The following is a 12,857-nucleotide window of genomic DNA, read 5'->3' on the forward strand; positions in this document are numbered from 1 at the left end:
CTTCTGGACCAAATACCTTTTTCCATCCAGTGATCCAAACACAGAGACTGATTCCTGTGTAACACAGATCTGTTGTTCCAGGTGGAGTTTGGTGAGGAGTGAAGTTGTGTGTACATTAGTTTCCAACACAACAAAACCTGCTTGTAAAGGCAGATCACTTAACAGGAAGTCTGTCGACATTAAAGTCACATCTAAGAACAAAATCTATGCATCCAATTTTTAAACAAACCTTTAGGGAGACAAAACCAGAAACTATTTCTATTCATTAGAAAAGATTTCAACCAGTTTACCTTTAAGACCACATTTAAACACTCAAAGTCAACAGCTTGTAAACCTCCATCTTTAAAGTCTTTAACCAGATTTGCTTTCTTTAAGTTGTGGACTCGATTTTTCCAGATGAAATTAAAGTTCAGCTGATTTATATCTTTAATGTATTTGTTAGGTTTGGTTCAACAGGTTCTCCCAAACAGGCTCAGATCTCTTTGGAGCTTCTATTTAACTGAGATTTGCAATTCTGTATTTTATTCTCTATGTTAACAGTTTCACTGCGTTTAGCATCTTTAGTCATTAAAATTCCCAGATATTTAACTGAGGATTTAATGGGATACTATAAGCTTCCATCAGATCAGAGCCATGAATCTCCATCAGTTCACATTTCTGCAGGTTAAAGGTCAATCCTGATGCTTTGGAGAAAGTATTAATTAACTCAAGTACTTTAGGGGTTTGGTCTAGACTCTTCAAAAAACTGTGGTGTCATCAGCTAGTTGACTGATTATAATTTGTCATCTAAAACTTTCAATTTGGGTCTATTTGAGTTTTTTATGAAAATATTCATCATTTCAACAGCTAAGATGAAGAGAAACAGGGAAATATTGCAGCCCTGTTTTACTCCCCTATTAATGGAGAACCGTGGAGACGCACCGTGTGGCAGAGCAGCTGAACTTGTTATAAAAGCTTTTTAGTATTCTGCAGAAGTTTGGTCCAAATCCAAACATGTGTAAAACTTTGAAAAGAAACTGATGTTCCAACATATCAAAGGCTTTGTAGAAATCTAGGAAAAGGATGAAGCCTTTATCCTCAGTCAGGTCACTGTACTGGAGTAAATCCTGCACCAACCTGATGTCATCATGTATAGATCTTCTGGACATAAAACCTGTCTGTGTTTCAGAAATAACGTCTTTAAGGCCAGTCTTTGATCTATTTGTATAGATATACGTCAGTAGTTTATAATCACAGTGTAGAAGGTGATCGGACGGTAATTGTGGAGAACCTTGTTGTCTCTTCCTGTTTGGGTTTCAGGGTGATGACTTCCTGTTTCATGGTGTGTGGAAGTGAATTATCACACAAGATCTCTTTAAAAACCTGGAATATAAATTCTCTGAGAACATCCCAGACGTTTCTATAGAAACTGGCAGTAAGGCCATCAGAGCCAGGAGATTTATCCAGCTTCAAGCACATGGTGGCGCTGTCTAGTTCTTCCATATTAATATCTTTGTCGCAGTTTTCCTTGAAATCATCAGAGATTTGAGGGACAAAGTCTCTGACTTGGTCTAGCAGAAGGTCGCAGTGTGGGGTTGAAAAAGAAGAGCAATAAAGGTTTTGGTAAAAGTTGCTCATTTCTTTTGCCATTAGAATTTGGTCGGTACATTCATTGTTGTTAATAATAAGGGATTGAATGTGCTTTTTAACTTGCCTCCTCTTTTCCAGCCTGCAGAAGTATGAACTGTTTTTTCCCTTCCTGAATCCACGCAGCTCTGGATCTGACAAAAGCTCTTTTCTTTCGTAGATTGAGTCTAATTTAGCTTGTAGGTCACGAGGTTATTTTTGTCAGCATCAGTCAACATTTGTTTAACACATAGTAGGTTTAACTCTTTAACTAACCTTACTTCTTCCAGGCCATTGTTTCTTTTTAGGTTTTTGCTGAAAGAGATAGAATAAGCCCGTATCTTATATTTTAGGTATTCCCATTTTTTAGTGTAGGTTATTATTGAATCGTCTAACAGAATCTTTTTCACTAGTTTCTTGATTTCCCTGCAATATAATTCATATTTTAAGAGATTTGCATTGAATTTCCAATACCCTCCATGTCTCAAACTGTCAGGAAGAGGAGTAATTAATAAATTAATGCTGCAGTGATCAGTGAGAGGAGTTGGAGACATATTACAGTCTGATGTTAGTGTGAGAATATCATCTGTTCCTAACCAAAAATCTATTCTAGATCTGCTTGAAGCGTCTGATTTAAACCAAGAAAAATGTTTTCCATTAATATGTTTGTCTCTCCATAAGTCAATAAGACCCAAACTGGTACAGAAGTCAGACATCAGGGGCCTCATTATCCACCTTATTCCTAGCCCCCATGAGGCTTTGTGGGATTTATTGCTGCGACTTCCGCCGCAAACCGGAACCGCCATTTGTTTACATGTTAGCAACTCCATAACCGGCTTTCGTCAGAGCTTTTAGGCTACAAAATATGTGGGAACTCCAGTTATCAAAGCTTAAATGTAACAATATTGTTTTACCGCTACCTACAGCTAATGGCGACTTGAAGAAATGGCCGCAAATAACCTGCACTAGCATAGTTAGCTACCCGTATTAGCATAGTTAGCTACCCGCTCTAGCATAGTTAGCTACCAGCACTAGCATAGTTAGCTACCCGCATTAGCATAGTTAGCTACCAGCACTAGCATAGTTAGCACGCCCCACATTTGGAGGCCTTAGACCCACGGACGTCGCGGGTTCCACTCCCGGTTCCGACGACCTCTGCCGCATGTCCTCCTTCACAAATGGCGCCAGCTCAGCTGGCTGCCTGCAGACGCAGCTCCGTCGTGTGTTAATCTGTGTATAAAAAATTCTTGCTGTAACTGCGAAATAATTTCCCTGCTGGGATGAATAAAGTAATTCTTCTTCTTCTTCTTCTTTGCAGTAGGTTCTTTTTTGCTTCAGTCCGGTACTAGTAGGGTCGGGTCCCTGCTCTACCGTTTTGTTCTTTTTGATCGGCTCACCAGGTCCAACTTTCTGTTAATACTTTAGGGATTTTTGTTTTTTCTTTCCTGTCTTTTTTTTGTAGGGAACTGAGGATGTTTAACTCTGTCTTTTTTCCTCCTCAGTGTCATGGAAAGCGGCGAGGTAAACGCAGCAGATCCAGATGAGATGATTGATGTTTTTTTTAATGTAAAAGATCCAAAATGACACAGCACAAAAATAATGCAAAAGTCCAAATCCCAGGCAGCACTGCTGAGCGGAGAACCAGGGCTCAACACAGGTAGCAACAGGGAACACAAACAACAGACAAGAGGACCAACAAACACAGGTGGGGTTAAATACACTGAGGGTAGTCATGGAAACAAGACACACCTGGGAATAATCAAGGGGAGACAGGACAACAGAGACACAGAAACTCAAATCCTGACCCAGAAAATCAAAGCAGCTGAACCAAAAGAAAAGTTCAAGAACGTTTGAAAATAAAATCTTTATTTTTTAACCCTCAGTTTTGTCTATGTCCTCAAATATGTTGTGCCCTTGTTGACCGTAACACTGACCGAAGCATAATGATTTTTTAAATTTGAATGAAAAATCACATTCACATCACACCAAGCTAATATTATGTAGTTCTGCTGTTTTACACTGTCAGCACAAACCTGAGCAGCTTCTCTGCTTTTCTCTCAGGTCGGTTCTTCAGAGAGACGAGCTGCTGATTCACGTTACAAAACGTAAGATGGTGTTTCTGTCGCTCCTGTGATTAAACTCAGTTACGATCCTCTGTAGCGACGGCCACATGAAGCTTCATGAAGCAGTGAAGCTTCATGAAGCAGTGAAGCTTCCCGGCTCTTTGCTTCACCAAAGGTTCATCACTCAGTATCTCACTAGTGACACCTGCTGCTGAAACTGTGGCATCCTGTCACTCAGATAGACATACTTCAAAAATTAGTAAATGCAATATTATCACAAAGTTTTTGTCAAACTCATGTTTAGTAACAGGAGAGTCAGTTAAATCCTATGTAACTCATCTTTTTTAGTTATTAAAATGATTTGTAGCCAGTCTATGCTGACTGCCAGCTGTTTTCTTTTGTCACCGACTGATTTGACAATAAAGACTTTTTTTAGTGTATTCAGAGTGCAGCTTGTTGGGGCAGACACTATTCTTTATTCTTTGAGTTTTGATTTGCCTCCTAAAAAAACTAAAATTCTTCAAAAATTCTCTTTTTCTTGGATTCCTATTGGCTCTCTGATCTGATCCCTTATTTTTACTCATCAGGCCAGAATTTTATCTTCCAGCAGCTTTAGTCTGTTTCTGCTGTGCAAGACTGATGTATCTTTGCAGAACAAAGAAATAGTGGACATTTCAGGAAGGTGAGAATTTTGGAGGTGAAGTGGTTCATTATTTTTATTCAAGATTATTGTGAGCGATCATTTCAAAGTTTTCCCACATGTCAGATTTTTTCTTCTTACTGGCTCCATTTCAATCAGCTTTATTTGTGTAGCACATTTCAGCAACATTGCAGTTTCAAAGTGATTTACATAATAAAAAACACACAAATATAAAGTCATAAAATGTACCATAATAAACAATTGAGAAAACCAATAACAAACATTACATTTTGATGAGTACCATTGGAAGTGTCACTAAAATGATTTATATCATGAGAAAATGTATGTTTATTTCTAAAAGTTAGAATAATGTATTTTAAGTTGTTTGGTTCATGTTTTAAGATTTGTGTTAAATGATTGCATTTTATTTCGTCTCGAACTATTTTGTTGGAAGTTATCGCGAGATTTGTGTACACGCGTGAGGCTGCGAGACTTGAATAAGCAGAGAAGGAGCAGAGCTACGTGTCCTGTAGCTGTCCAGGTATTTTGTACTTATGTTTGTTATGTTTTGTGAATTTATTGGTTATGTAAAAAAAGAGGGTAATTTCACGTTAACTTTGGACAAAAAGTTTTGGCTCTTTCCTCTTTTCTCTTCCGAGTCCCTGGCGAGTGACGTTCTCCGTGGGCGACGTGCAGCGACGGCGTGCTGCTAAAACGAAACAACAACAAAGCGTGTTGACGTCACAGATCACAGAGTTTAATCTCATACAAAGCAATCGACAACAAAGCTGCAGAGGAACAGAGATATGCATTTTTCTCATAAAAATAAAGACACACAAGGGGAGACAAACAAAAAGCAAAGACGTCTTTGGAGAGAGAGCCAATGCAAAAAAGTGGCAACTTTCTGACAATTTAGTGGTGACACTAAATTTTATACTGAGTGGGTGTTTTCCTATTTAATTTATGCATTCTAGGCGTTCCTCTTGTTAACCAACTGGAAACTCCCAGAGAAACTTGGAAACTCCCCTCAATCTACGCAAAGATCAAAGGACCATCTGCCTTCTACTGAGACAAAGAAACGGATAGCTGGCCCTGACCCCCTGTGGCTCCCACGGTCATTCTGAGTACAGAACGATCCTGAGATAAGACCTCACAGATACCTGAGAAATCTAACGTCTCTGTCTCCCAAGGAAAATGCTAATTTTATGGCTTCGCCTGTGGCCCGGCCTCACAGTGGGGGTCCCATTGAGAGATCTCCCTTAATCTGCATTTGGTTCCTGTGTCTCTGAATACTTACCCATCTGGTTTAGTTTTAAATGCTTAACACAACCCTGTTCAAAATAAGAGTGTTCCATATACCTTTTAAGATTAACTGTATTAAGCATTAAAAATAATCATTTTTTCTTAACAGTTATGGTGTTTAATTACTTAATATTGTGGTTTAGAGTGAACAACGATGAATTAATCGGTTAAAAACCTCCGAAGTGGCAGGCGGCCAGAGGCAACTTTTGTCAAAGCAGGTGTCACCTGTCTGTCTGTCTGTCTGTCTGTCTGTCTGTCAATGTATCCATGTCTAAAGCTTTGTGTTTTATTGCTGTAGTTTTCAGGCGTTTCTAAAGAGCCCGTCTTAAGGAAGCCGTGCCAGAGTTGGACCTACAACCATCATCAAAACGATCAATACACGTGAACTATGTTGGTCAAGGTTCCTTTTATTTCGGCCACTGCTGGAAACCAATACTCTGGTGCGATCAAATACAACAACCCATGAAGCGGCATGGCTCATCATGCTCTTATTTTGAAAACCGACACACAAAATGAAGCAGTCACGTGACCCATGTAACAGTTTGTTGCCAGTCACGTGGTTTTCGTGGATGCAAGTCGGCATGGAAGCAGCTTCAGGTCCCATCACTAGTCCGACCTGACAGCAGAGGCGCGTCCAACAAGTTTGACTAAATATTGTACAATAACCCAAAAGACAGATGTAACTTGTACCATGAATATAAACTAGCAAAAACACCAACAGACTACAATGAAATACTGACTCTGGTGGAAGTCAGAGCCAAAAATCTGTCGCTGCTTAAATTCATGCGATTTAAATTCAGATTAGAATCATCAGCTACAAAGTGACCACTTTAAAGTTGATGGCACTCTTTTTAAGATGGGGAAACATCTTACCGGTTTATGTAATAATAGAGCAGCACTGGCTGCCATCTTGGAAATCCGACGGCCATCTTGGAGCGGTCGTCCCTCCAAACCAAAACGGCAGCAGGAGCCTCAGCACCGCCGGATATTTTTGTTCATATCGATGAACTATTGTGAGATCTCGGGGGATAACGTGTCACAAGTAAGATGGACATATTACCGTTTATATTTTGTGAATAGAATATTACTAAACTGTATTTATGTCCACCGGCCAAATACCAGCTAATATTAGCTACAGTGCTAACGGTGTAACACCGGGTTCAGCTATGAAGGCTAATGAGATTTAGAAAATCTAAAGTTTGAATTATTCCCTTATATTATGCGACACAAAGTGGCAAAGACTGTTATTGATGTTTAATTCTTTCACTCTGTCTAAAGTAAAATAGTTCCTGTTTTAGTTTTAATGTTTCATAAAGACGATGTGAGGAAGAAGAGAAATGTGTTAAAGGAGAGACGATTCACTGCTGATGAATCTGAAGCTGCAACTGCTCAGCTGGAAAACATGAATAAAACATATATAGATATTATGTATATAACCATTTGTACTTTAACACATATTATTCAGTATTAATTATTATTTAATCATATTTGTTTCTCTGTGATTGTATTATTTTGTTTATTTATATAAATATGTATTGATATTACTAAATAATATATTAAAAAATGATGACTGGTTGTGTTCTTTGTAAAATGCTCATCACACATCAATATGAAAATATTCTATTCCGAATCTATTCTGTTTTTCCCACTAAGAATATTTAAATATGCTGAACCATGAGGCAGTCAATTCAAAAACACTTTAAAAATAATGTCCTTGTAAATGTATCTATGAAAGCTGTTTGAATAAAGTTTACAGCAAAACATCGTGAAAATCTGTTTAGTATTTAGCGAGTTATGATTGATTAAATGCGCGGATACTTCATTGCTCCTGTCAAACATAAAACACTCAGTTGACCTCTCCAAGATGGCCGCCCTGAATCTCGTCAGCAACAACAGTCAGGAGGCTCTTCTGTTGTTTCTGTGTCTGGTTTCCACAGTAAAGCTGAAGCTGCTGACCAGCCCTGGTTTCTGTTTAATGAGAATAAATAGATGAATTCAGACGACGAGTTTCACAAACTGAGCAACATGATTGGAGTGAGTTTTCACATCCTTTATTTTTATTTTCTTTATTTTGTGTCAGGTTATTGTCTGAGGATAAATGTGGTTGAGTTTCATGGTTTAAACACTAAAATATTAAAATCATAAAAACGTCGAGTTTGAAGCTTCCTGGTCTTAATAACTGAATGTCGTCAGATTTCAGTGGATTTCTGTGAGTTTTGACTCTAGTTTGATATTATTCACTAAAGTTTCATATATTTACACAAACTTTGACGCCACGTTGATTTTCAGACTTGTGTAGTTTAGATAGGAGGCCCCTGAGGGCCGTTCAATGCAGCTGCTCGTGTCTCCGAGTCTTTGTCAGTTTGGTGTTAAACTAAAACAGAAAACAATTTAAAACTGACATCTTGAGATTAATGACTGAAGAAAATCTGATACAAGTTATTTTAATGAACTGAGTTAGATGGTGAAGTTTCTCATGTCAGACCCACTGGGTCTCCTGGTGTCCATGTGTGGCAGAAACTCCACGCCGCTGCTAAAGCTGTGGCTCCCAGCCGGGGCCCCTGTAGCTGCGGCTCCCAACTCCATGAGGTTAGATTATTCTGCATACCTGGACTTTGTACCGACCCACTGAACTGGACCGGACCGGTTCTGATGGAACCAGCCAGCCACTAATGGAGCAACAGAGACCGGAAGTCTGAGGGACAAAACAACCATAAATGGACCGGAACCAGAACTCTGGAGACAGAAAACACACAGAGCCAGAGCTGTAGGTGTTTTATTAAGGCGGCGCCGCCCCCTCCCCTCCCCTCCCCCCCCCACTGGTTGCTACCCGGCCAGGATGTGCTTGACGAACTCGGTGTAGTTGACGTGTCCGTTGGCGTCCTCCTGGCCCGCCATGAGCCGGTCCACCTCGTCCTCCGTCATGCGCTCCCCCAGCGTGGCCAGGACGTGGCGGAGCTCCGCCCCCATCACGGTGCCGTTGCCCTCCTTGTCGAAGACGCGCAGCCCCTCCACGAAGTCCTCCATGTTGCCCTGCTCCTTGGCGCGCGCCACGTGCTGCAGCATGGGCAGGAAGGCCTGGAAGTCCAGCAGCGAGGCGTGCATCTCCTCGGCTTTGGGCCGGCCCAGCAGCTTCAGAACCTCGTCGTTGGTCGGGTTGTGCCCCAGCGCCCGCAGCACGTCGCCGCACTGGGCGTAGCTGATCTTCATCTCGCCGCCCGGCGTCTCGTCGAACAGGGAGAAGGCGTCCCGGAACTCCTCCACCTGGTCCGGGCTGAACTCCACCACCACGCTGCGCAGGTCCACCTCCGGGGCCCGGGGCTCCGGCTCCGGCTCCGGGGCCTTGGCCGGGGGCGCCGCCTCCTCCTTCTTGGCCTCCACCTTCTTCACCTCCACTTTCTTGGCCTCCACCTTCTTTGGAGCCATGCTTCGCCGCAGATGGAGGCGAGGCGCCGCGGGCGGCTTATAGCCGCTGCAGATGGGCGAGAGAGAGAGAGAGAGAGAGAGCCGAGGACCAAACATGGAAGAAAACTGAAATAGCAGCAGGAGATAAACCAGAACCAGATAAACCAGAACCGCCAGCAGGACCCACTGGGTCAGATAAACAGATTCAGGCTGCAGCAACACTCCGCTCAGCTCTCTTTACCGGTCCGGTCCGGTCCAGTCCAGTCCGGTGCTTCCTTATTTCTAAGGAAAAGCAGCAAAGTCACTGCGGACCAGCAGGGGGCGACAGTGCCCAGGGAAAACTCCCCTTTAAAAGGAAGGAACCAGAACCAGAACCAGGCTCCGTACCAGCAGCCCTCTGTTTGGCGGACTGGAGGTTGGAGAAAAGAGAAAGAAAGAAGGATCAGGTGATGGCAGCATCATGCCAGTGATGCCCCGCCTCCAGGAAGGAATCAGCCAATCAGAACGCAGACCAAGTTAAAGTAAGGGTCTGGTCCGTCCTGTAGCATCGTGACTACAGAAACGGCTCAGCACGACCCCGGACAGCTGTAAGAGGCAGAACCTGCACTGTGGTACCAGATGGTTCTGCTGGAACCTCTGGACCGACCAGAACCGATCAGGATCTGATTATTGAGGGTTTCTCTGTGAGATTCTAATCTGGATTATCAGGGAATCTGATCTCTGCTTTTAGTTTCTGCTGCAGCTTTTGGATCAGATGAAGGATTTTAACTTTATTATGAAGGATCATCATCATGGATTAGATTATAGATTATAGATTATCAGCTCCACTGCTGGACAGGATGTTGATCATTTCTGAAGGAAGGAAATCGGTTTAATCTGAGATTTAAATGACATCCTGGTTAAAATAACTCAGAGTTTCTTTACCTGATCAGATCAGTGATCCACTGATCAGGTTCTGTTCAGAGGTTCTGGTCCAGAAACAGTCGGGTCAGAATTTACAGCAGGAAGTTTGGAGCCATCCAGGTTTTAATGTCTGTAATCTACTAACAGGCTGGATTAACCTGGATTATAGATAAACCTGAGTATCATCAGCAGAACCTCAGTAAAGCGGATCGGGCCGAGCCCAGAACCCGGCTGGACTCCACCAGCAGACTTGGAGAGTTCTGGTCCAGGAACAAACTGGGATGAAACCAGTCTGCTGCCACTCTGACCTACTAATGTGATTGACTTGATCAGAACCAGAACCCAGGCCCCGCCCCCCGCCCCGTCCCAACCAATCACAGCGGAGCTTTGGTTCTTCTCCACCATCTGACACCCAGACGTCCATCAGGATCCGTTCCACCGGTTCCACTGGAGATCTTTACCCGACCCAGTGCTGCAACTTTCCGATCGGGTCCGTTGAGCCTGATCCAGATCGATGGTTCTAGTTCTGTGGAAACAGAACTGGGGATGACAAGGAACTGGAACCAGTTTGATGGACTGAAGCGTAGATGTCAGGGTGTGGACACGTCTCTGTCCAGCTGTCCTTCAGTCTCTGTCCTTCAGTCTCTGTCCTTCAGTCTCTGTCCGTCCTCCAGGATCTATTTGTGTCTCTTTATCTTCGTCCCTCAGAGACGATCAACATTCCAGCAGAGATAAGGAGCTGAGCAGGACCTGCAGCTGAGGACCGGGCCTCTGTCTGTCCTCTGTGTCTCTGAAACAAAAGACACTGCAGAGACTGATAGCTTGAAGTTCTGTCTGAACCCCCGGTTCTGGTTCTGGTTCTGGTCTATTAACCTGCCTGGTTCTACAGGCTCAGTTTTGGTTCTGAGTATGAGACCCGGCCAGCAGTGGCTCAATGGACAGTAGAGCAGTGTGTGTGTGTGTGTGTGTGTGTGTGTGCGCGCACAGCCCTTTTCCAGCCTCTCTCTGGTTTCCATAGAAACCGTGATGTCAGCCAGGGACTAAGCCCCGCCTCCTTACTGGGGCCATAAACTGGGAGTCTTTTAAGACTCATTTTGGGGTCAGAAATGTAAAATGTGTTTAAAAAGTTTTGAATGTGTTGAAGCTGCAGGACCAAAACTGACTGAGTGAAGAAACTCAGACGTGTTTTTCTCAGTAAACAAACTATTGAGACCCATAAAAGTCAAATGAAGATTGAAATGTTTAGATATGAGTTTGGTTCAGTGGCACTGATATCATCTCTGCTACACCTTTCTGAAAATGTAAGGCTATAAATAAAAAGTGTTAATGAGTCACTCCACTTGATAAAATTCCTAATAAATATTGATTTATTGCAGTGGCTCTCAATACAAGTTGTGTATTATTTAAGTTCTAACTTGCTAAGTTGCTTTATGTTTAAATATTTTGTGGTTTTTCCGTCCTGGATGGCTGAGAATCTATAAGTAGGTAGAAATAATGAGGATCTGGGAAGAATCAGAACTTCAACTTAACGCTCAAAGCACCAGAGTTTTTATAGAAAAATATCCAGATTTTTTGTGTGTGTGGTTTTAGAGGCTCTATGTTGAAGATGGTAAGAAATCAAATCAGACATTTCTGTTTTTCTGTCCCTGCTCCCGGCTCCCACACACTGAGCCGCCGGCTAGTTGTAGCGCTCAGCTGCTCCCGTTTCAAACTCTTCTCATTAACATAAGAGTTAGAAAGAGAAATATCATTAGATATTTGCTACCTTAACAAAAAAAGCTTAAGTCTATCAAAGCAATGCAGCAGTTTTGATTTAAGGCTTAACAAGGCAGTTTATCAAAATTCAACCAAAGTAATGAAATAACAAACTGCAGTCTGATTTTATTGTTCATGTGTTTTTCCTATTGAGTGTTCAGACGACTGAATGAAGTGAATTCAGACAGAACCGGGTCGTCTTGTCCTGGAAAATTCAGCTCAGCTTATTTCACCAAAGTAGGACTGGAACTAATTGATTATTAATCAGGAACATAGATTTGAAAAAATATGGACACAGTTTCTGTTTTTACAAACTAAAGTCTGGAGCCGGAACCTTTGTGTTGTGTTTCTGGTACGCCTGTGAATCTGACGCACAGGAGACGTTAATTAACAGCAATGGAGGACGAACTGCTGGAGGCTCCATTCAAAACCACTTCAAACCAATTCAGTTCATGATCAGGCTTCCTGAAACTCTGGGGAGTGGAGCGGCTGACGCAACGCAATCTGGCGGCTAACGCAACGCAGTCTGGCGGCTAACGCAACGCAGTCTGGCGGCTGACGCAACGCAATCTGGCGGCTAACGCAACGCAGTCTGGCGGCTAACGCAACGCAATCTGGCGGCTAACGCAACGCAGTCTGGCGGCTAACGCAACGCAGTCTGGCGGCTAACGTAACGCAGTCTGGCGGCTAACGCAACGCAGTCTGGCAGCAACGCAACGCAGTCTGGCAGCAACGCAACGCAATCTGGCGGCTGACGCAACGCAGTCTGGCGGCTAACGCAACGCAATCTGGCGGCTAACGCAACGCAGTCTGGCGGCTAACGCAACGCAATCTGGCGGCTAACCCAACGCAGTCTGGCGGCTAACGCAACGCAATCTGGCGGCTGACGCAACGCAGTCTGGCGGCTAACGCAACGCAATCTGGCGGCTAACGCAACGCAGTCTGGCGGCTAACGCAACGCAGTCTGGCGGCTAACGCAACGCAGTCTGGCAGCAACGCAACGCAATCTGGCGGCTAACGCAACGCAGTCTGGCGGCTAACGCAACGCAGTCTGGCGGCTAACGTAACACAGTCTGGCGGCTAACGCAACGCAGTCTGGCAGCAACGCAACGCAGTCTGGCAGCAACGCAACGCAATCTGGCGGCTGACGCAACGCAGTCTGGCGGCTAACGCAACGCAATCTG

At 43.4% G+C, this 12,857-nt stretch overlaps 1 protein-coding gene across 1 annotated transcript; it reads right to left on the reverse strand.

The window, feature by feature from the left end:
- Positions 1–8,370: 8,370 nt before the first annotated feature.
- Positions 8,371–9,264, reverse strand: LOC114154810 (myosin light chain 1, cardiac muscle-like). The gene has a single exon (XM_028034234.1). It carries the CDS (start codon positions 9,130–9,132, stop codon positions 8,437–8,439), a length of 696 nt encoding a protein of 231 aa, XP_027890035.1. The 5' UTR covers positions 9,133–9,264; the 3' UTR covers positions 8,371–8,436.
- Positions 9,265–12,857: the final 3,593 nt, after the last annotated feature.

Source organism: Xiphophorus couchianus, chromosome 12 (assembly GCF_001444195.1).
Source record: "Xiphophorus couchianus chromosome 12, X_couchianus-1.0, whole genome shotgun sequence".
Classification (NCBI taxonomy): Eukaryota; Metazoa; Chordata; class Actinopteri; order Cyprinodontiformes; family Poeciliidae; genus Xiphophorus; species Xiphophorus couchianus.